Here is a 24,512-nt window from a genome sequence, read left to right as displayed (position 1 = left end):
TTCGAATCCCCGCGACAGGGTGAGCGCCCGTTGCTCGGTCCCTGCTCCTGCCAACCTAGCAGTTTGAAAGCACGTCAAAGTGCAAATAGATAAATAGGTACCACTCCGGCGGGAAGGTAAACGGCGTTTCCGTGCGCTGCTCTGGTTCGCCAGAAGTGGTTTAGTCATGCTGGCCACATGACCCGGAAACTGTACACCGGCTCCCATGGCTAATAAAGCGAGATGAGCACCACAACTCCAAAGGCATCCGCGACTGGACCTAACGGTCAGGGGTCCCTTTACCTTTATCTTTAATGCCTATTTAGGCCACCCTTGTAGTTTATTTCAAGTGCTTCAAGAATGCCTCAAGCAAATTGGGAAATGGCCATGTTGGAACTACCCTTCCTCACCCATGCAGTCCCCTGGACTTCACAGTGGTCCACTGGATGTCACCCATTATTAATTAAAGTGATTTTAATCCAGTACTCCTGAATCTGTGAATAGCATAGTCTCTGAAGGGCAAAATCCAAACCCGGGGGGGGGGGGGAGGAATGTAAGGGTGGGGCCTCTGCCACACCCACAGCCTTGCCATGCATACAGGCAAATTGCTTCACCATCCTGGAGTTGGCATGGCAAAAGGGTGGGGGATGGGGGGGAACCCTGCTATTTTCCCAGTCAATTCCATTTTAGTATCATTTTGCTTTTCTTCCTAATTAAAAGATTTCCAACCTACACATCCAAACCAAAACAAATTTTGAAACACTTTGCAAGAAGTGGTAGGTTAGGGTTTCATTATGGGCAGTATTGGGCAATCAGCAAATGAGTTAGAACTTAGGTTTTAATTATTTAATTAATGCTGAAAGAGTTGCTGGGCCTGGGGGGGGGGCAATCACTGCACGTAAACTGCAGCTTCCCCGCCCATACCTGATGTGTCACATACGCTGCTGTAGATGAAACGTAGCAGGGTATACACACAAAAAAGGTGCAATATCCCTGATTGTAGTTCTGCTTATAGCTTACAGCAGAAAAATAACAGTTATTTACTGACAGCATTTTCCTTATACCTCCATTAACAACAATGCTCCTTATTAGTAGCCCTATGAGGTGCCTGTCTGGGAGCAGCCTAGGTTTCATGCATCCGCTCACTTTATTTGCTTCCCCACATACTAGCAATCAAAAGACCTGAAAGTCTGCCATGACAAATGCACTAAGAGGGAAAGCAATTTTTCAGCATCTTACCCTGGCAAAAAGGAAGACAAAGGACCCAGTTCCACCAATCTCGTGCAGTATGCCCTGAAGACCTTTGTATTCTGCCGGATGTAGCATTTTCAGGTAATAAGGATCTGGCAAATTGCTTTGTACTTCTTTTGAGCTGAAAGGTCGTTGGGAAGGAATGGTTTTCGCTTGACCTTTAAGCCTGATTACAGGCTCATAGATTGTATAGTGGCCAGGGCAGCAAGTGGTGTAAACAGTAGCAAGGCTTTCCTGAAATACAAGACAAAATTAAAGGAGCTTGCAGCTTTTACCCAAATCACCACTTTTCTTTTGAGCTTCCACTGTCATGGTCGGCACAGCAGTTCATCCCTACGCATTTAACGAAATGATACTAGCCTTTCAGAAATGTAACGATGAGTTGGGATACATGGAAAACAAAGTTAAGTTATAGGGTAGAAAGGAGACAACCTACAGGAGATAAGTTAGGAATAAATAAAATTTTCTCAGGGAGACAAAATGAATCTGAATAAGTTGAGGAGTGTGTTTGAGATATTTGTACCATAAGTTAGATTAACATCTCGCTGCATTTCATTTTGTCATACCCCCTCTTCTCCGCCTATTCCATTTGTGGTCTTTGGAATTTGTTTTTGGGGTTTTTTTTTTGCAATAGCAGCATTAACAGAACTAATGTGGCAGCAAAGACTGCCATACACGTTGAATTTTAGATCAGGATGTGGCCTGAGATGGCCTGGGCACAAATGCTATTCCCAATAAAATGTGGTCACAGAAAGTGTGGTTAAAACCAAATGCAAGTCAAGTGGCCCAGGGCACATCACAGACACACCAGGGCTTGGGAGCCTCTGGTAGCCAAATGCAGCTGAACGATAACTCCCGTCTGCCCAAGCAAGAATGGTCATGGATTATTGGAATTGTGGTTCAGCAACATCTGGAGGGGTCTCTAGTTCCCCACACAGGCCTGAGACAATAAGACTTTGGGTAGGAGAGAAACACTCTTGGTATTTGTTACCTGCCCTGAATACTTGAGACAAATTAGGCTATGCTTCTAAAATAAATGTCACCGCTGAGCATTGTGGCTTACAATTTCTCATTCATTTTTCATGCTGTAATGGGGAAAAGAGAGAGAGAGATTTAGTACTGTACTAGGATTACAAACTTACCGTTAAAGGTCCAGTGTCCACTTCTCTCTTTGTCATTAGGAGTTCTTTGATTTGTTCACATTGCAGAATTTCTTTATCTATGTATTTGGTATAATCACTTATTGTTTTGCCATATTTGCAAGGCATTACAGAGGTAAAGTCTGGTCCACAAGAATAAAGATAAAATGCTTCTTCTGGCCCAATTTTTGCACCTACAAAAACAAAAACATGTGTTTCAATATATGCTGCCTCATGTACAATAAATAATACTTCTACTGTAGCTCACCAATATCTTAGTTCACAAGTGATAGACAGGTCCCCATAGGTTTGGTTCTCATATTACACTGCACATGTGGATGACATGCCTGCATCTGCATTCAAAGAAGCAACGCAAGATGTGAAGCCACAGGAAATCCCATGGCATGCAATGTGCAAATATGTATCTTCACGGATCACTGGATTTGCAGTGGCCAAAATTCATGAGCCACCGGCTAATATCCTTTATTACTTCTATGGAACAAGACCTGAATGTGTGGTATCTGTCACAAGGCAAGAACAAGCCGAACAACACAGTCTAAGTTGCACACTACTTCAACGATGGTGCTAAAGTTAAAAACAGATATATCCTAGTTTATAGCCCCAATAATTTTTCAAAGTGGCTTAATAAAAAGTCTTCCATAATATCAGGAACTGAAACAATGTGGTTTCCATGTGGCGCCACAATGACTCAGACAGTGCTCATGCCCTCACACGCGATCTTCCCCCAGCAACGTTCTTTGAGTCACCTTCTGGCAGCCACCTTCCAGAAAGCAGCAGTGTTATTTATTTTAGTAGGAAGACTTGTATCCTGCCTTCAAGGCAGCTCTTATTAAAAAAAAAAACAATGTTTAGAGGAGCAAAACATATGAAAAAAGGAAACAAAAGGAGACCAGGATTGCAGCTAAAGTGTCACAGAAATACAGAATTCTAGTCGCTGGAAACTACAGGAAGGAGAGTAGAAGAAGAAGAGTTTGGATTTGATATCCCGCCTTTCACTCCCTTTAAGGAGTCTCAAAGCGGCTAACATTCTCCTTTCCCTTCCTCCCCCACAACAAACACTCTGTGAGGTGAGTGGGGCTGAGAGACTTCAAGGAAGTATGACTGGCCCAAGGTCACCCAGCAGCTGCATGTGGAGGAGCGGAGACGCGAACCCGGTTATCCAGACTTAGGAGACTACCGCTCTTAACCACTACACCACACTGGCTCTCGAGTATTTGTTGTGCTTGCAGGTTTCCTACAGGCCTCAGGCTGGCAACTATGAGACCAGGATGCTGGATTAGATGGGCCATTGATCTAGCAGGCTCTTCTTTTGTTTTAATTGTCTTTTTTTTAGGTATAAGAACTATGGCACGGCACTAATAAAGTTTTAAAAACCTCTTTCATATCTGGTACCAGTTTAGTACAAGATAACCAGCGACACATAAGGGCAAAAACAAACCAACTTACCATTGAAGAGCAGCAGATTTCCCAGGTCCCATCTTCCAGCCAACTGCAAATACTCATCTTGGGATGATGTATAATGGCCAGTCATACAGAAGGTCTTGTTGCTGTCAGAAGATAAGCTTGTTTTCCTCGGGAGGGTATAATCTAAACTAATTTCAGGTTTTCTAAGAAAAAGAAGAAAGCTTTAGTATATCCTGAACAATTTCAATTGAATAGCGAGAGTGATTAAAGGGCTTATAATAGGTAATTTCACTTCTTCTGTGATAATGAAATTGAAAGCTGTGTAAAATAAAATTGAAGCCATCGCCTACAATTGGCTCCACACCCCTACAGGGTGCTTCAGATACCCTGAAAGTGCTTCAAATATACCTGCTGCACCTATCATTCCTAGATCACCAGATGGCTGATAGCACAAAGGGCACTCATCTGGGCCCACAGCCTCAGTCTCTGCAGTAACCATTCCTGCTGCTACCCTACCCTGGTTCAAGCAACCAATTAATATAGAGCTTCCTCACACCAGGCCCAGCAAATACTGAGGATGTTCTTTGGTAGACCAACAGGAGCATCTCCCACTGAAGCAGACCGAAGAACCACACAAAAGCAAATGGGCATAAATGTATCCGTCATGTGTCTGATATATTAAGAATAAAGACTATAATGCATACTTCAAGGGGGAAACAATAATATATAAATCCGCTTAACAGTGAGACTAGAGAGATGCAAGATCTTTAGGGCAGGTGCTTGAAGAAGGTTATTTAACATCCTCTTCTTCCCCATGCAACTTTACTGCCAAAGCCATGTCAACAGTCAAGCCTGCTCTCTGCTGCTGCAGCTGCAAGCAAGCAAGAAGGGAACTTGTATTCTGACTTCACCACTTACTTCCCACTTGCCCTAGAACAGATTCTCACTGCCAGTTCTACACTGCCACCTCCACCTTCCAGGTCTGCCTGCCATTAGCTCTTTCATACAGTATTAGCAGAGTACGAATCTTGGCGCATTTTAACACCTCCTTGTTTATATGAAAGTGCCGCTTATAAATATTTAATAAAATTAATAAAAACAATCACAAGAATTTCATTGGCATTTATGATTACAAGTGGAGCTTTAATTAGGATGGCAAGTCGTACAAAGAGCTCATTTAAGGATACTGAAGGATTCCAGCAGCAACAGTTTAACAGAAACAGATGGGTAAGCAACCACTCCATTATTTCAGCTGTGAGCATTTCTTTGTCCTCCTCCATATTTCATCACGTTCCAATTTAGAGAGAAGGCAAATGCCTCTGGAGCTTCTTTAATGATAATAGTTCTATCATTTACCACATTGGGGAATTACCTCTGACCAGAAATCCATAAGGACAGTGTTCCATGGATGTTTTTCTTGCTTTCTGGCTGTTGCAGGTATGTCAGTGCCATATGCTGCCACGTGCCTACAAGGAATGTGTTCTCAGGTGTTTCTGCTTGTGCTAATAGCCCAGCTTTCATTTCATCGTTTGGGTCCATACACATACTATGAAAATATGAGAATATGCCAGTCTGTCATCCTTTTAAATTGCGGTATGTTTTTTAAATTTATGCGTAAAATACTACTCTGGAACACTATGTCTGTTGGGTTTCCAATACAGTGGTACCTCGGGTTAAGTACTTAATTCGTTCTGGAGGTCCGTTCTTAACCTGAAACTGTTCTTAACCTGAAGCACCACTTTAGCTAATGGGGCTTCCTGCTGCCGCCGCGCCGCCGGAGCCCGATTTCTGTTCTTATCCTGAAGCAAAGTTCTTAACCTGAAGCACTATTTCTGGGTTAGCGGAGTGTGTAACCTGAAGCGTATGTAACCCGAAGCATATGTAACCCGAGGTACCACTGTACACACAGACTTTGCCATGCTTTTCATTGCTTGTATAGACTGAACCAAGAGATGTCAGTTTGTTAGTGACAAAAATACTATCTGCCGCTCATTTTCTAGGTTTCTGCCTACAACTAATTGGGGATTTTTTCCCCTTTTTCTGTAATACTTCTTTGATGCCTGGATCCTCCCCTTCTCCACTATACCTCCCCCTTAGTTGTTACTGTTTAAACAACAGAGCTCCAGTTCATGGCCATCTCCTCATCATTACACTGTGACAGGATGCTCAGAGATGACCTAAATGTTCTCCTGGTTTGCAGGATCCTGGTGACAGGATGCTCAGAGATGACCTAAATGTTCTCCTGGTTTGCTTTTCACTTCAAGAACAAGAATTGTAGGCACAACCTCCCCACCTGCATTATTATGGATGCTTGAAACTGTTTGCAGCTATTGTTTTATCCCTCTGCTGCAGCATAATTTTTCAGTCAGTTTCTTGTTTATCCTGCTTTTTTTATAAACACAAGAAAATATTCAAAGCAACTCAGAGCGCTTTTTTCTGTTTCATTCCTCTTTATCAGGATACTACATGGCCCAACTGTGCCTTCAGTAATAAGGTAAATTAATCCTTTTTTTCTAATGTTCACTTTTGTAAGTCCTGAAAATCTTATTTATCACACTGTACAGATTTCTTCTCCAACTGGGCTCCGGGAAATACAATTGCCAGCATGGTATTACCAATTAAAACTGATCTAAAACAGAAGATGGATAAAAATCATCTGACCCATTTTATGCATCTCATTCCCTGAGCTCCAAGCAGCAACAAGACTGACTGCAGTTAGTTACAAATAAATAAGAATCACTGCTAAGAATTCTATGATCTCCTGATAATGTAGCACAGGCAACCCACCATTTATGCAGTTCAATATGTACATGACTGTGCACACATGAATCACACTGAACCCCAAAACATCACAAAAAGGGGTGGAATGGGGTGTTTGCAGGCTTCTTCAATGGGGATTCAAATATACATTATTTAATTGACGGGTGTGGTAACTCAGAACATAACCCCCGTGAAAATGGGTGGTTGCCTGTATTATGCTTAAAATTCCCTGAACGGGACCCTACATTAAACCTACTAGAACAGAAGAAGAAATAATGCATTTGTAAGTGTGTACAAACAAGTTTACAGTACCGAAATGTGAAACTTCCAGTGTTCACATTCGCCCACACTTGGATCATCAATGCTTTGGACCCCAGTGAAAATATATGAAGGCAACCATCTTCAAGAAGTTTGTCTCCTAAATTGAGGTGATCAATTCCAGCTTTGCTTTCTTCTAGAAAAACGGTTAAATCAGGTACATAGTTAAAACAATGGATGCTGACAAGCGCAACTGCTTTGCATTCTATAAAGTATAAAAATGTAGCTAGCATTCCATAAGATGGTTGAAACTAGAGTCCTAGCTGGATTTGAAATATAAACTGCAGGCATGCCCAAATTTCCTGTCCCTTTTGTTTCCCATTTGCATTTCTTAGAGTGAGGGAAAACCACTGATAATTTTTTAGCTAGCTAAGAATGGTGAATTGCCTGCAGTTTTTCATATGCAAAACACCCTTGAGCTTTTCTCGCAAATTGTATGTCATTAACACTATTAATGCAGGAGACAATTGAGAATGGAAAAACAGAAGCATGGATCCCAGCCAAGGTAGATTTGCATGCATATTAGAAACCCATTTAGAAAGCGGGGAGAGGGAAGCAGATTTAAGCCTCAAGCCTCTGGTGAAAATGACTAAAGAGCCTGCTGATCTGTGGTACTAAGACATGGAAATATGTTAAAACCTTCAACTTAAACTAGGATCTGGAAAGTATCAAGCAAATAATACAGTTGTAAGCAAATGGCTTATTGTGTGACTTATGATTCACGCATGCTAAGAAAACTTCAATAGCCAACTATTTATAGCAGGGGTAAGCAAACCCTCAGGATCCCTTCCAACTCTACAGTTCTACGATTCCATGAAATTTCAAACTCCTATGCTTCAGTGGACCCGGGACGCGGGTGGCGCTGTGGGTAAAACCTCAGCGCCTAGGACTTGCCGATCGCATGGTCGGCGGTTCGAATCCCCACGGCGGGGTGCGCTCCCGTCGTTCGGTCCCAGCGCCTGCCAACCTAGCAGTTCGAAAGCACCCCCGGGTGCAAGTAGATAAATAGGGACCGCTTACCAGCGGGAAGGTAAATGGCGTTCTGTGTGCTGCGCTGGCTCGCCAGATGCAGCTTGTCACGCTGGCCATGTGACCCGGAAGTGTCTGCGGACAGCGCTGGCTCCTGGCCTCTAGAGTGAGATGAGCGCACAACCCTAGAGTCTGGCAAGACTGGCCCGTACGGGCAGGGGTACCTTTACCTTATGTTTCAGTGGAATAAAAATATGCATGGTATGTTGGCTTTTGCAATAATTCTCTTTACTGGAATTGTCATATTCTTGTACTCCATTGATTCTTGCTTTGTTGAAAAGTGGGTTTTTTTATCTTGTTATATTTAAAAATAAATAAATAAAAGTATTTTTTAAAATACACAATACTGTGATTTGGAGCTCCTTGCAGAAGCGCAATGTGTAATGTTTATCTATAGCTGGAATCTTTCAACTCAAAAAAGCTCTTTTTGGAATCAGTGTTCTTTCATCTGAATGTGTGGCACTATATGCAGCTAGAAGAATGACCTGATTTTTATTATATATATATATATATATATATATATATATATATATATATATAAAATAAATAAATAAATATATATATATATATATTCAAAAGTCTTTACAGATTCAGTTTCATTGTATTACAGACTATGACTTACCCATATCATCAAAACTGCTGTCGTGTGAAATCAGTGATTTGCTCCTCCTTTTCATTCTTTTTGCTTTCTCTAAGGAAATGTCTACTTCATGAATGCGTTCCGTACAAAACCACAACGAGATGCTGAAACCTTCAGACATATGCGGCCAACAGTTTTGCCCAACCAGAGGCAAATGGATTGGAGCAATATGCCAAGAAGAAAGTAGATGGTGAGGCAAGCTCTCCCCCTCTGCTTCCTTCTTGGTCTGTGCAAACTTTGCTCGTCTTAGTAGTCCTATGGTTTTACTGCCAAAACTGAGAGTTGGTTTTTGCGAAGGGCTACTTCCTGAATTTGGTATTTGATGCAAAGGAAATGAGATATGATGTAAGGGCCTCATCTCAGTATTTGTCTCCAAAATCTTCAGAATTCCTTTGAGCAACGTGCTCTAAAAGAAACGAAAATAAGACAGGAACTACGTAACTGTTCATTGCTATATATGCTAAACTGCAAGAATTAACAGATTGTTTCAACTAGCTCACTTTAAAGAAAGTGATGCAGCTCAAAAAGTTGTTTTGAGACAACGAAAATTCAGTTTCCTCAAAGGTGAATTGCTCCATCCCGTTGATCATTTTGGTTGCCCCTTTTCTGACCTTTTCTAACTCTACAATATCCTTTTTGTAGTCAGGTGATCAGAACTGTACAGAGTATTAAAAATGTGGTTGCATCCTATATTTGTATAACTTTATTATGATATCAGCAATTTTATTTTTAACTGCTTTCCTACTGTTCCCTAGCATGAAAATTGCCTTTTTACCACCCATTCACTCAGTCTGGAGAAGTTATTTTGGAGCTCTCTGCAATCTCTTTATTTTAACAGCCCTGAACAATATAGTGTCATCAGCAAACTTGGACACCTCACTGCTTACCCTCAACTCTAGGCTGTTTAAGAGCAAGTTAAAAAGCACAGTGCACCCCATATCAATCCTTGGGAGACTCCATTTTCTACATCCCTCTATTCGGAGAACTACCGTATTTTTCACTCCATAAGACACACTTTTTTCCTCTTAAAATCTAAGGGTAAATGTCTGTGCGTCTTATGGAGGGAATGTGTGGTCCCTGGGGCTGGGGTGTGGGGAACCCGGGCTTCCCTCGCCAGCCCCAACAAGCTCTGGGAGCAGCTGGAAGGCTGCGCCTTTCCCCACCGCCAGCCCCACAAGCGTGACCTGCTCTTTGGGTCGAGCAGCTCTGGGGTAGCCCACGAAGCCTCCACAGGGCAGCGGGGAGCCTTCATCCTGCTGCCCTGGGGAGGCTTCGCGCAGCTATACATGGCTTTTGCGGGAGGTGGGGGAAGGGACAGAGCGAGGCTCTCTCACTTTCCCCACCTCCCCCAAAAGCCGCATATTTTTTTTCTTGAACCCCCCCCCCCCGCAAAAAAAAGTAGGTGCGCCTTATGGTCAGGTGCACTTTATGGAGCGAAAAATACGGTACTTCCTACTACTTAAGCAATTCCTGATCCACAAGAAGACCTCTTCTCTTATCCCATGACTGCTAAGCCTAAGTCTTTGGTGAGGTACCTGTCATAATAGTATGAAAACTTTCTTACTGAATGGAGATTAGTGCTAGAAGAAATTCAAATGAACCCAACCTACTCCTCACAGTCGGGATTATCCAGTATCAAAAGCATTCTGAACAGATGAGAATATAATTGCTTCTTGAAAATATCTAAACACCAATACCCTGCGCATACTGCTTATTCCTTTGCTGAGGTGCTTTTAAGATATCCCCAATTATTAGGTTTACCTTCCTTTATTTAATAAATTCCACCTTTTCCTTATTCCATCCATATTTTTGAAAACTCTCAGTATATTCTGTAACTTAAGACATCCAATTCCTTCAGCCATACTTCAGAGGATTTGCCTTCTAAACTTTATTAGCAGCTTTCCTCAAAGTTCTCCCATTCATCATTACAAATGAAACAAGAAGCACTGGAGAAAGAGGTCATTTTCTCCTATTATTATTATTATTATTATCTGCCCATCTGGCTAGACTGCCCTAGCCACTCTGCATATGCATACATTCATTTTTAAAATTAGTCAAGTTCTCAGTAAACACATTAAGAGCCAAATAGTGACACCCAATTATGATGTCCCGCTGGCCCAAGAGACATCCAGCTGAGCAAACAGGCCTTACCATTCTCCCCTTAGTCCCTCCCACCCCTTAGGGTACCCTCTGGAGCATATTGGGGGAACATGGGGGGCTGTAAGGGAATTGGAGAAAGGGAAATTCCATCATGTCCACTGGCACAACACTGGATCTTGTTGAAAGCAACATACAGGGATACAAACGAAGCACAGTAGTACCTCCGGGTTACGTAACCCTCTGACTATGTAAACTTCAGGATGCAAAAGCAACAAACACAGAAGCATTTGACTGGGTTTCGCCACATGCGCAGAAGCAGTCCTCAGGTTGTGGAAACCTCGGGATCCGACCGGACCTCCGGAACGGATCCATCCGCAACCGGAGGTACCACCGTATACACTTCAGAATAATTCAGTACAAGTAACTTGTAACTGATGCACCTTGAACATGTGCTGCTTCAACTTTACACAGCTGAAATTACACAAATTAAATCCATGGAAGGCAGAGAGCTTAAAAACTATTTTTGCCCAGGTTTTTCCCAGTGCAGAAATAACTTTTAAGCTCTGACTTGCTTGTGGGTGGGGATGGTAAGACCCGTTTAGCATGCCGGCTCCAGAAGGTAAGATTGTTTGTGTGGCGGCAGCTACAAGGAATTGGTTTGAGTATATGTGTTTTTGTGTATATGTGCCACCCCCAGAAGGCAACCCTGTACAAGACACTAGTTACCTGTAATGACAATGTGTCTAGTTGCAGCAAGGATTGCCAACCCGCTGCCCATAGGGGGCAGGGCCTTCAATTGTGGCTCTTAATAATTTTTTGGAATTGAGGGGGAGGGATCTAAGAGCATGGCAGAGGGTTGCTGGACCCGGAAAGGCCCATCCCATAGCATTCTGTTGGAGAGAAGGAGAGATGTAGCAGGAACAGCTTCCCCTCTCGGCTATTGACCTATCCTGCTTGTTTGCTCGCTTGCTGCCTGCCAGCCATGTGTAGCTGGCACCTGCTTCACCCACACTATCTGATTAGGGGGCTGACAAAACACTTCACTCTGAAAATGCTAAATAAAAACAAAATAGCTACAACATCAACATTGGCAGTGCACTTCAAAGTACTTCATTTCATTCTAAAAAATTTACCGTAGATGGCGTTTTTTCCAAAAAGATTCTTAAAAGAAGAGTCAGCTCTTCTGAACAGGTCTTTGAGCTCATCAGAGACACCAGCAGATCCACCAGCACCTGCTGACATGCTGAAAAGCAACAGTATCATTCATTTTAAAATGTTATCAAAACTACCAAAGTTATTAAAATAAGCAGCTAGAATCCAAGAAGTCACCCGGTCAACCCCTCTCCCCATCCTGATTGCAGTTCTTGCATTGATGGGTAATATTTCTCCTAAAACACAGGAAAACACCAAGAGCAACACTGATCCTGCACAGAATTGTCACCAGAAAAAGACTGAAAAATCCTGATATGCAGCTCTTACAGGCTGGTACATAAGCATTTCAACAACATAAAATAGTTTTGCTACTAACATTTCTATCCCATCGTATACTGGCAAAACCTCAAAGTGCCTTGTCCCCAGGAGCAGGGGGGTCTCTGAGGTAGATGATAGTCTGATTAATACTTATCTAGGTTAAACAATGCAACAGCACTACAGTGGTACCTCAGGTTAAGTACTTAATTCGTTCCAGAGGTCCGTTCTTAACCTGAAACTGTTCTTGACCTGAAGCACCACTTTAGCTAATGGGGCCTCCTGACGCCGCGCCACTGGAGAACGATTTCTGTTCTCATGCTGGAGCAAAGTTCTTAACCCGAGGTAATATTTCTGGGTTAGCGGAGTCTGTAACCTGCAGCGTATGTAACCTGAAGCGTATGTAATCCGAGGTAGCACTGTATATACTATCAGACCACCTCTCAAAGCAAACTAGAATCAAAACATTTGCACAGTGGAATTAAAACAGCAACAAAAATTTCTAGGAAGAAAAATAGAAACTTTCCAATGGTATGAAGAGATACTAAAAACCTAAGTCACATTATTTAGGTACATAACATGATAATTAACAATTGCCCATGTGACTCAAGACAGGCTGTCACCAAACTCTTCATATCACTGTTTAGTGGATACATACTATGAAGTCAAGATCCTATTGACGTAATATTCAATTACTCCATTATTTTTAGTTTCAATCTATGTCCTAAGAAGACGACATTTCTGGCAGAAGACATTTCTGGTGCAACCAAAAATCTTGAGACCCAAAACAAAAATTGACTTAAGGCTATTGCCCCACCGTGGCTATACTTCTTTCTTTAAACCGAGAAGCATTCAATCTTACAATTTTCTGGAATTCATTTGACACTCATTGGGGCCAGTATGAACGTAATGCTAAACTCATGGCTCAGTGAGACCTATACATTTATAGTTAAGAGTACCTGCCCAAGTGAGCGGTACCCAAAAAGGTAAAGACTGCTTTTATTTATAACTCACCATGAAAATCGGAATCTGTCTGTGTCAACATGTGGAGGAACCCTACCAAGAGACTCTTTACAGCTCCCTAGAAATAAAATAAAAAATTATATACTGAACAATCATCTTGAATTAGCAAAATGCCCACCAAGTGATGGGGAAGTATGTCCTTAGAAAATGGGCTTCAGCTTAGTGGCTGGCTGAGCACTAGTCCCAACCTCCTTCTAAGCTGGCTTTGCCTGACCTTGTCCTGTCCCCTCAGACTTCCTCTCCCAGTTGATTACCTCAACTGCAGAGTTACCTCAGTGCTCTTACTCTTTGCCTTCACTTGAAGACCATCCTAACGACATTAAGATGACTACCAAATAGAGAGCAGATTTATGGGAATGTGGCCTACAGATGCACAAGTGCTTAATGAACTGCACAATGAACAGGTCTTGTTTTTGTTTTCTTCAAGCCTTGGAGATTGGGTCTGCGCCCTTAAGTCCAGCACTCGTACAGCATTTCCAGAAAGAGAGATATTCTGGTTGTTGCTCACCTCTGCTGTTGTTCTCACCCACATTTATTCTAGACCCTATGCTTCTAGGGGTGCCCCAACTTTTTTTCAAAGAGGGCCAGATTTGATGAAGTGAACATACAATTTTACCCCAAAGTTGTTGAGCTTTTTTTAAAGGATTTTACCCCAGGACATATACTGCCACAGGGGCCAAATTAAATCAACCGACAGGCCAGATTAGGCCTATGGACTTTGGACATGCCTATTCTAGGCCAACTGAGAATGGTATTCTCTGCCTCTGCTAGTGTGAGGCAAGCTTATTCATGTGCATGCACATAGGTCTGAGCTGGGATGTGATTTGGTGAAATTATTACTGCCATTGGAACACTGATGACTCTCCTAAAACAGAGGAAAGCAATGGGGGGGGGCAGGTAAGAAATTAGGGATCACAAACTTAAAAGGTTCCTTGAATTGTCTATGACCTTCCCATCTTTCTATCCCACCTACACTGGCCAAGTAATTCAGGGACAGATGAGCAGAGACTTGTGAATGTGTGGGACCCTGTTGTAGAACTTATTAAACATCACTACTGTATAGCACATATGTATACTATATATGTGCAAGGTCATAGAACTGGGGTCACTTACCTGCTGCATAAGTAACATTGCATTTTTCCTCTTCATCCTGATTGCTTTCAAGAAGCTCTGGAAAACATGTGTAAGGACATCTAGGCTTGGGTTGCTAGCAGCGAGTAAATGCAATTCCAACATACAGATTTCAGGATATATTAATTCCCCTTGAATGAGGGTTTCTGCTGTGTCACTGGCAAAACTGGAATAGCCGAAACATCCTTTATCTTTCTTAATGTCTGTTCCTAGAAAGGAAGGCACATGGTTATCTGCTGAAATTCAGCTACTCTCTGCCCTATCTACCTACCTATTTTGTGGAGCTTTGCCCCTACTACCCAACTTTTAATTAACAAGGATCTGGTGTGGTTATCAGACAACCCGGATCTTTTTAAGCATACAATTATCATGCAGAAATGCACAAAGTAAACCATGCATGTTCATATACTAAGGGACTCATCAGGCAGTGGGTTGCAGATTGACAAGCATATACACTACAATAATCCATTTTTTTAATCTTCCTATTTACTGATGTGCTTATGCCTCACCACCACTACTGCATGCAGACACTTTTGTGCCATCCTGCTTAAGGAAAATCATAACCTACAAAGTGCAAAAAAAAGCAAGAGTTATAACTTGTCTACTCATTTCACAAGTTTATAAGAAATCTGGAACCAGAGGAATACAGCAGCAGCAACTGCCATGATTCAGTAGTAATATTTTTAAATTTTGCAGATCATAGGCAATGCTGTCAACATGCTCCTCCTCTCCTGACTCAGGCAAGCAGACTACAAAACATGAGTGAAAATAAGCAGCAAATGTGACTTTAAGATGACAGCCAGCCAAAAACCAGTACAGATTCATCTGTACAAGTTGTCAGAACAAATAAGCCCACAGGGTTCCAGTACTCTTACATCATGGTAACCATATTTAATGGTTTACCATGAGTGTGACAACCTTGCCCACTTTGTTCTTTCCTGCTACTATACTGGAGAAAGAAACACGATCACTGGCTTAGTGTTAACGTTTGAACTGGAGACTGTGGGGTTTTCTCCTTCAAACAGATGATGATCAATAGCCAAGGTTTGTACTTGGCTTGCTGATAGTGGTTTGGAGTGAAACAAACCACAATGCCCAGTACAGACATAATGCTAATACTGTATGGGAATTGTGGTCCATTTTTCCATGCACTAAAGGGGAGGAGCAGAGATCAGAACAATCATGGTAAACTGTTAACTATGTTTTACCATGACATGTGAACTGGACCACTGTATTTAAAGATTCACCATCAAATCATGATTCAACCACCAGAGCTGGAAAACTACTATGCCTGGTGAGTCCACACACATGTGAATGCTGCTGGAACATAAACCAAGATGTATCTGAGAAAACCATGGGTGCATACATGAAATTAAGTTCAGACTTACCTTCATCCTTGCTTTCACTGTCATCAGGATTGCTTTCACTGTCTGCATCATAGCCTTCTTCTTCAGCAAAAAATGTAAAGCTACAGCACTGGGATTCTTCAGCTTCTTCAGATATATCACCAGCCTGAGGTGCAGGTTCCTTTTCAGACTGCTGGATCTGTGACATGCATATTTTATATGTTTAAGCTCATCCATTAAAAACATGCAGAAGATTCTGGGCTTCATAGAATATTTGACCACAGTCAAGTATTTTCAAATAGACAAGATTTGACACATCCCCTCACTTCATTACTTCAATCATTATGGATTCTAGCTGTTCTGTCATCTTGGCACTTGGAATACTATTTAACTGTTGTGCAGAGTGTAGAAGTTACATACAAGAGCAGAAAGAACAAGACAGACCATGAAGTTATCCAAAGAAGTCCCAAGAAAACTGCATTCAGCAAATAAACTAGATACACAAAACCCAAATGTCTTCATCTTCAAGTCCACATAGACATCCTGGCCCACAACTTATGAAGCTCCCTCACTTGCCCACTTTCTTGCAGTCAACAGACCTTCCAGCTGTCCTCAAGTTCTGCTTTTCAGAGCTTCCCAAAAAAATTAGGGGAGTGGGAAGAAGAAGAAGAGGAAGAAGAAGAAGAAGAAGAAGAAGAAGAAGAAGAAGAAGAAGTTGAGAGTTGAATCTCTCCAGACAGCTTCACGGCAATTTAAAACCACAACAATAGACGCTCAGCTATAATGCACACCACAGATTAGGAAAGATAGAACCAAGTTCAAGAAGATGTCAGCATGGCTAATGAGCAGAGACAAGGAATCTATTTAAGACAATAAGGCTTCCTTCAGAAAATGGATGTCTTGTGCCCAAACGAGAAAAGGAACAGAAGAAAAAGGAAAAGAAACTTGCACAAAAAAGGTGACTGGAGTAACTTATCTTTGAGGAAAGATTACAATATTTGCGGCTTTTCTATTTACAAAAAAGGTGAGTAAGGGGGGACATGGTGAAGGTGCCTATAATAACGCATGTTGTAGAGAAAGTGGGTAAAGAGATATTTTACTTCCTCACTCATACCCAGGGCCATCAAATGAAGATGAAGGTTGGAAGATTCAAGATAAATAGCACATAGGTAAACTACGGAATTATGTAGTGATGGTTACCGGCTTAGATTACTTTAAAGGGGATTTGTAAAATTCACAGAAGATACGGCTCCAAGCCATGATGGCTATGGGCCACCTCCAGTATCAGAATGCCAATGGTGGGGGACAACAGCAATAGCCCTTGTCTCCTGCATGTGAGGTTCCTATTGCCGCCTTCTTAATCATTGTGGGAAAGCAAAATGCTGGACTTGATAGGCCTCTGTCCTGATTGAGCAGGGCTGTTCTTATGTTAGTCCCTATATTTTCCATGCCCAGAGGTTTGATACAGGAGAAGGCAACTCCTTTATTCTTATGCCCGTCAAGTCATTCCTTCGCTATGCCCTATGAGAGATTTTTCTAATTTTGACCCATCTGCTATCTGAACTGTTTGTAAATAGCCTACTGTTTCTGATGACCGATGGTACAAATATAACACTTACTAATGTTCCGTAACATGTCATGAGGACATAAATTAGGCTATCAGACAAGCAAGCAGGCAATACAAAACATGCATTTTTATCTAATTATACCTTTTCTTTCTTCTCTTCAGAATGATCAAGATCAGCAAAATAGGTTCCCAAAGCAACTCGAAGCAAAGAATCAAATAAAGGCTTCACCAAGTCAGTCTCCATTATTCTAGATTTTGTAAGATGGTCCCGCATTTCAAGTAATATATCTTCCGCACACACATTCTACAATCAAGTAGGGGGGAAATATGCTTACAAGCTTGTCCTGGTTAAATAAAATGGTACTAAAAGCAATTATAGTTTCTTCATTATTTAAATTCCTGGCCTTCTCACAATTGCCAACATCACAACATCAAGAACTAAGCATATTTGCTTTGAGGGTCTTCTTTGTTTTGTTTTTACAACCAAGCAGTATATAAATTTTATGAAATTAATAAATAATGTGCTTTTTTGCATGTTATACATGGTATATAGATCACTATGATTTCCTCTGAACAGTTCTAATTTCTCGGTAGATTTCACACAATATATATTTGGTTAATAATAATAGCAATAAATTTATTATTTCTACCTTGCCCATCTGACTGGGTTGCCCCAGTCACTCTGGGTAGCTTCCAGCATATACAGGGCGAGTCTTTTAAAAGAGGCCCAGTGGAACATGTGTATTCTGTATCCACGGGGCCTCTTTTAAAGGACTCTGCATAAATACATAGTAAAACATTATACATGGTTCGAAAACCTAAATGAAAAACACACCCAGTTACAACACTCAAGCCTTAAAAGCGGCAAGATAATACAAAACAAGAAGAAATGTGTCATGTGAATAAGTCTCAATGCACCTAATCTTTAGGTTACTTTCACTACATTTTCTCAGGCTGAACACCACATCCAGATCTCTCTATGGAGATGCATTTCACACTTTATGCCCAATTACATTATTCTTATTCCTGCAACAGCTTGTTTTCCTTCAATGGAACCGTCCGCTGTGTACCATTTAAAACATTGCAATTTGACTAAATTTAATTGGAAGTTCAGCTTGCCATCTAGAAAGTAAGATGCGACTTTAAAATCCAGAACAGTAGTTGTTTTCCTTCCTACCTCTAAAACGGTTTTTAAATGACAATATGAATGTAATTATTTCATGGCAGGTTACCTGGGGAAGAGACTCCATTTCTGACTTCTGCTGGAAATTATTTGCACTGTGTAAACAAATAGCTAGCAGAGCTTCCAAGAGTCTTATACCCTGGAGCGACCACTCGTTTTCCTGCATGAAAGCTCTTTTCAATGCTGCAGTGCCATCAGCTGAATTTTGTTCCACTCTTGAATGGTCACACGAAAGGCATTCAGGTTGTCCTACACCGTCAAGATTTTCGTCAAGACTATCCTGATCTGACTGCCCTCTCTCATTACTCATTTCAACAGGCTTCTCCTGCTCGCCTTGTTCCTTGGCTCCTTTTTTGGCAAGTTTCTGAATAATCATGGCTATCAATTTATGACATACTTCAAAGCCACCAAGTCTATGGAACTGTCTTTGGAAAACTGAGCTGCACAAATAGATCCAGCGGCACATCGACCAAATGTCTGCTGCCCTATGGATATGTTCCAAAGAAGGCAAAGAGAGACTTTCTGGTGACAGACATGGGAGCCTGTGGCTCAAAGGTTCACTAGCTGTGCTGTCATAACCTGAAGTATCCTCAGAATCATTAGTGGAATCTCGATCAGCCTCTGCTTCCTTACTCACACATAAGAAAGCAACACAGAGAAATATGTTTATCATGTTGACGTGAACATCTTGACTGACTGATTTCTTCTTCTTTGGATAGACTTCTTTGAGCCCAGCATAAAATTTGGTCAGGCTTTGAGGCACATCTGAAGCTACTTGCTGCCTATGAACCAAAGCACCTAATTCTAACGCAGACTTCTTTTGCTCATTGTCTAAGACATCTAAGTCTGGAATCACTTGGTCCGTCTGCTGGTCTCCAAGGCAAAATATTAATGTTTCGAACACTTTCAAAGAATAACTTCTTACAGAGTCCAAGTAATGCAATTCAGTCATTTGATTTATTCCATTGCAGCTTATGAACAACTCTCTTACTATTCTGTGGAGAAAAGCAGAAAACCAATTAGATAGAAAAGGAACCCAAAAAATTAGCATACTGTGGGTTGTATCTGATTGTGTACCTCTACCAGGGGCAGCTGGTACTGAGGGTCAGTGCCACACACCTGACCTCCTGTCAGCGAACATGATTCTATGATTATTGTGCTTACTGAGAGGGAGGGTGTCAGGGAAGAAAGTGTAGGGAGGTTAAGTGCCAATCCAACAGTCCCACCACTGTTCCTGCACCAAATTCCCTGCTGCCCTGCCTTGTCTATGAGTCTCTGATCAAGCCCAATCCCCCAACAATTAAGAAAATTAACATACCTGGATTTAAACAGCGCAGGCAGAGTCTGCAAATAGATTTGAAGCACTTCCTGAGGCAAACTCCATTTGTGGTAGCTGCCTGCCTGGCTGATGGCTGTAGTAACGCCTAGTTGTTGAGAGTTATGAGCCAATTCAACACCTCTCTGGAGCACTGGGCTGAATATATAATTGTACAGTTTCCACTGAATGACTTCGTTGCCTTTCTGAATCAAATTGCAAACATGGCTGGCTATCTGCATGCAGCGCAGTTTGTCGTCCTCTTCAAAAACAAGGCTTTGGTACGCCTCCAAGGCATCCCACTTCAACAACATGTCTTCAGACCCTCTGCTAGGCAAAATTCCTTGAAACCTATAGGGAGTTGAAGAACTTGATGGAGAAACGTCAGTGGCATTCCCATGCAAGACATCATCCAGTTCAGCAAGCTGATCACAGTCAATGGTACAAATGTTGCAGGAGGCCTGCGTGAGTTTTTGAGAGACCTGCGCTCCTCCCAGTTGGTCCAATATAAATTTATTAAGGATGCTTAATATATGTGGCTGAAAGTTTTTCAATACTTGTGATCTGAAAGAATGAAGCAAGGGGGTGATTACAGACCTGGGGTCCATGCAACAACATATACCCACATTATGGACACCGGACAAGATCTGAAAACATGTGCTGTTAAGTGAAACCAGTTCCAGCAGCCGCAAACACTGGTGAGCACAGACAGCAATGCAGCAGCACCGGTCAGGATAATGAACTTCCCCATCCAGCGTTTCTTCAAATGGGTTCTTGGAGACTTGGTTTTTAAAAGTAGAAACCGGGAGCCCTGAGAGGTCTCTGTGGTGATGCATGAAGTGAGAGTACTCACATCGCCTGTGCCGCTTTCTGGTGCACACAGACTGATGAAGTTGCTCCGACTTCACTTTTTTGATGGTGCTGATTATTTTCATGATGCTGTTAATGAGGGCTGAGAGGTATTCCGATGCTTCTGATTTTATCTCAGTTTCCCTGGCCACCAGCCATTCCATCTGCAGCACAGTGGTTTCAAACAGTCTGAATCCCTGATGCTGTATGAACTCGTGAGCGAGATCCATTGCTTGACTGAAATAAATTGGATTGGAGGCGGCACTCTGAAGGCAGCAGATCAGGATCTGCAGAACTCCTTCTATAAACTCCGGCAAAAGAAGGGCTCTGTGGCGGTATCTTGAGACGGCGAGGCTGCCATGAATTCCCTTCTGTAAAGCTCCCTTTTGCCCAGAAGCAAAAGGCTCGTATGTTTTTTCCAGCAAACATTTAGTTTTTAAAGCTGCTCTAAGCAAATCAATTAGATTTTTTCTTAGGTTGCCAGGCATGGTCTCAGCGTTGTTAACGTCCACAGCCATCAGGTGCAAGACTGTCCTAAAGAGCATCCTTTGAGCCAGGGCAACTGATTCCTCTGCCCAGCTTGAGGAAACGGCTTCATTTTCAGCAGTACTGCTTGCACTGTAGCAGTCTCCAAGTTTGGACAAAAGTTCCGTTAGTGTGCACACCACATTTGCTGCCAGCGCTGACTTGTGATTCACAGAAATATCAAACTTGCATATTTTTTCGAGCAACGATAGTAAGACATGACACAAGTCAAAGGGAGAATTGTCCTGGCAGCTGACAGGTGGTGAAGCTGGCTCCTCTGAAGTCTCAGAACTGATTTTTTTCACTGGAATAACCTGCTCAGAGTCACCTAGATGCTCCCTACTGAGGTTACAACTCTGGACTTCTCCAACTTCTAGAAAGCTGCCTCTCCCTGTAATGTATTGTTCCTTAGGTGGGTTTGTTAGAAAAGGCTGCAGGATTTGGGACCTCCTGTGCTTCATAATCACGGCCGTCTTCTCATCCGAATTGCCTTCTGAATCAGAGGTGGATAGCTGGGATTTCCTTGCATCCCTCACAGAATAGCGATGAGTAGTTTTGCGCTGCCGTCTACTTTTCCGGGAGCTTAATTTTACAGACACCTGGGCAGACAGATGAGGATTTTCTTCTAGATCTTCTTTTTCCTGAGTAGATTTGAGAGAACCTGGAGTTGCCTCTTTGGTCAAGCATATATCAACACAGAAGGGCAGATTAAAATCTGTCGGGAGTCAAAAATTACAGTTAGATGATTTCAACTATGGAGCCTCAGAGCCAGTCTAAACATGATCCAGGAGTATAAAGTTATACATGCAGGTCTTGGGCTCATACGGCCTCAGCAACTACAACAAGAATCTTTAAGATGAACTGAGGCCTACACAGATAAGCAGGTCCCAGTTATGTTTGTGCACCATTACCTAGGTCCTACACAAAGTGGAGAGGATGTACGGAACTCACTCCCAATACACCATTATACAATTGTACTCTCACATTTGATACGTAGACATGCAAATATTTTCAGGTCCTTGAATGTTCTATGCTAGAGATGCTCCCTGAATCACTGCCCTAGCTGCAGTGCAGGTTATTCATGAAGTTTAAAAAGTGCATACAGGAAGATTTAGGGTGATATCCAATCCTTGCCAAGTGACTTAAGTCCACTTAATTGATTCCAATGTATTGTAAGCAGAATTCCACTTGTGCAGCAGAATTATCCTTCCTCTCCTATGCAGCACCCTATACTCCTATTCAGATCTGCGTCGGAGGGGATATCCAAACCCTCCAGAACAGATTCAGGGCAATGCAGAGGGAAGGAGAAGAACCGCTGCTCTGTTCTGCTCTTACATGGATGTCACTGGATACAACCCATTGATTTCAACTGATCTACTCTGTGACATCGCTCATAAGAGTCTGCAGTTATACATACATAATCTGCAGAAAAATAATGCTATTTATGTGCATAGAAAAATAAACAACTAAGATTTTACCACTTTGCATATGAGATATGGGAAATTTGGGGCAGTTTCCCATTTAAGCATCCTGTTAGTGCAGGGATTTTTGCTTGCACAATGGGGCATTTCCCACCCCCTCTCCTCCTACTGTGGCTTCCACAAACCTGGCTCCAGGGGGTTGGGAGAACCTGCAAAACATATTTAGGGAGTGTGCAGGCAGAGGAGAGGGGAAGGAAATCCTTGCACTCACAGAATGTTCACGTAGCTCCATGTTGGCTACAACCCTAAAAGACACGACCAAAATTCAGAACAAATATCCAAGTATATATCTTGAATAATGAAGAGGCGTTTCTTCATGTGTGTAAAGAACATATACCTAATGCCTTTTCTTCTTGTACAGGTATTTTCCATACTAGTGGCAGAAGTGAGAGGAGGAGAGTAAGAAGGTCTTCGCGACAGGTCAGTTCCTGTTTAGGAAACAAAGGCTTGCTTATATTCTGTATCTTTACGGAAAGATAGAAACTGTTATCCACCACAGATTCAAAACATTTGGTTTAAAGATTCTTTGCTTTCATTTTAATACCTTTTCCAAAGCCTCCAACATTTATTTCTGTAGTGTGACAGACCAACAGCATGATTTAAGTTTTAAATTCAGCCAAGTGAGAGTCAGGCTTAAAAGACCACAAACCAATCTAAAAGCATGTAGGTATTTAGCATATCCTTGTAATAAAACTTTCCAAGCTGAAATAATTCCTCGCTCCTAGAAGAGTATTATTCAACGAAAAAAACACATCACTTCTGCTGGTTTGGAGCGGCATGGCATGAGGAAAGCAATTAAAATGCTGGTTTTTATAACTTAACTGCCCATGGTAAAATAAATTCATTTAGAAAGTTAAACTAGCATTTAATCTACACACATGCCAAAACCAACATTGTAACTGAAGGTCTGACATTTTTTAAAAAACAACTACTTTGCCACTTTGAAATGCAAGATGGGTATCAAGCCAAATCTATTACAGTTGTTATGAAAAAGAAAGTATTACCTGATCAAGTATGGAATTAAGTTTAGTAAGCAAAATGAATCCACGACCTTGGATAAGGTATTGCCCCAGTGCGGCTATGTGTGTTTTTTCCTCTTCCTCCTCCCTGGCCTCCACCCTTTGGTCCACTGCATTGCAAAGTTGGCTGACATCTGACAAAAATTCACGTGCCAGTGAGTTACTATCACTGCTCATGTCTGAGCTATATATTTAAAAGAGAGAGAAAAAGAGAGAGAAAGTTAAAGAAATAACCAGCTTTCAGGAGCTGAAATAACACAATTACTACTTTTTGAGGCCACTTAAATCAACCCAGTTTTACTGGATGACTCCATACTTAATTTCCAAGAAATTACAATTTATTTGCCTTGTTCTCTGAAATTTTCTAACAATGTGACCTGCGATTGATATGGAGTTGTCGTAATGAATGCCCCCAAAATCCAAGACTCACCAGAGATTAAACTTCCTCTCTCATTTATGATATTTTGTGAAGTGTTAAATAGGTCAATTATTGGTATGCCCTCCTGCAGCAAACCTGCAAAACAAAACAAAGCAAAAATCCAGAAGTTAAAACAAAATGCCTAAGCTCTAAATCCCACTTCAGCCACATAGTTAGCTCTCCTGCTTCCATCTTTCTACCACCTGCATCTGTGTACAGAAGCAAGCAGCACCCAGTGATAGCAAGAATGCTGAGAGTTAGACAGAAAGTTCATCAGAAAGCAATGCAATGTTAAAAGAAAGAAAAGTTAAATGTGATCTTAGACCAGTGAGGAGGAGTTCTTAACTTTCCCAGTGCAATTCCTCCTTGTCATATTTCTTCCCCTTCCATCTCTTGTTAGATTCCAGATGAACACTTGCAAAGTGTTACGGTTGTGGTCATAGGCGTGCACAGCACATTTCATTAGAGTGTGCATTTCATTAGAGTGTGCACTCCAATGAAGGAAGAAGGGGGAATCAAAACAAACAAATAAGGACAACGAAGAGGT

The 24,512-nt window shown here is 41.8% G+C and overlaps 1 protein-coding gene and 1 long non-coding RNA gene across 5 annotated transcripts in view; both read right to left on the bottom strand.

Annotated features, from left to right (window-relative positions):
* Nucleotides 1–24,512, bottom strand: part of LYST (lysosomal trafficking regulator) — a 78,397-nt gene that overhangs the window by 44,696 nt on the left and 9,189 nt on the right. For 3 of the 4 annotated variants that reach the window (XM_083433864.1, XM_083433865.1, XM_083433867.1), the window contains exons 2-17: nucleotides 23,978–24,061; nucleotides 23,533–23,731; nucleotides 22,866–22,956; nucleotides 19,677–21,762; nucleotides 18,408–19,353; nucleotides 17,318–17,479; nucleotides 15,651–15,807; nucleotides 14,245–14,471; nucleotides 13,123–13,189; nucleotides 11,775–11,884; nucleotides 8,524–8,947; nucleotides 6,867–7,008; nucleotides 5,167–5,340; nucleotides 3,837–3,997; nucleotides 2,373–2,563; nucleotides 1,219–1,464 (exon numbers count right to left, since the gene is read on the bottom strand). In XM_083433864.1, coding sequence (XP_083289990.1) covers nucleotides 1,219–1,464; nucleotides 2,373–2,563; nucleotides 3,837–3,997; nucleotides 5,167–5,340; nucleotides 6,867–7,008; nucleotides 8,524–8,947; nucleotides 11,775–11,884; nucleotides 13,123–13,189; nucleotides 14,245–14,471; nucleotides 15,651–15,807; nucleotides 17,318–17,479; nucleotides 18,408–19,353; nucleotides 19,677–21,762; nucleotides 22,866–22,956; nucleotides 23,533–23,724 — 5,376 coding nt within the window. In that variant the 5' untranslated portion in view covers nucleotides 23,725–23,731; nucleotides 23,978–24,061. The remainder of the gene's footprint in view (nucleotides 1–1,218; nucleotides 1,465–2,372; nucleotides 2,564–3,836; nucleotides 3,998–5,166; nucleotides 5,341–6,866; nucleotides 7,009–8,523; nucleotides 8,948–11,774; nucleotides 11,885–13,122; nucleotides 13,190–14,244; nucleotides 14,472–15,650; nucleotides 15,808–17,317; nucleotides 17,480–18,407; nucleotides 19,354–19,676; nucleotides 21,763–22,865; nucleotides 22,957–23,532; nucleotides 23,732–23,977; nucleotides 24,062–24,512) is intronic. The other variant, XM_083433866.1, reaches the window with a different exon arrangement.
* LOC310674596 lies at nucleotides 5,353–6,830 on the bottom strand. Its single transcript, XR_014509671.1, has 3 exons — nucleotides 6,025–6,830; nucleotides 5,706–5,971; nucleotides 5,353–5,461 (listed from the first exon to the last, which is right to left on the bottom strand). It is a non-coding gene; the product is annotated as an uncharacterized lncRNA (long non-coding RNA).

Source organism: Podarcis tiliguerta, assembly GCF_965153285.1.
Source record: "Podarcis tiliguerta genome assembly, chromosome: 3".
NCBI lineage: Eukaryota > Metazoa > Chordata > Lepidosauria > Squamata > Lacertidae > Podarcis > Podarcis tiliguerta.
This window is presented reverse-complemented; position numbering and strand designations above follow the sequence as displayed.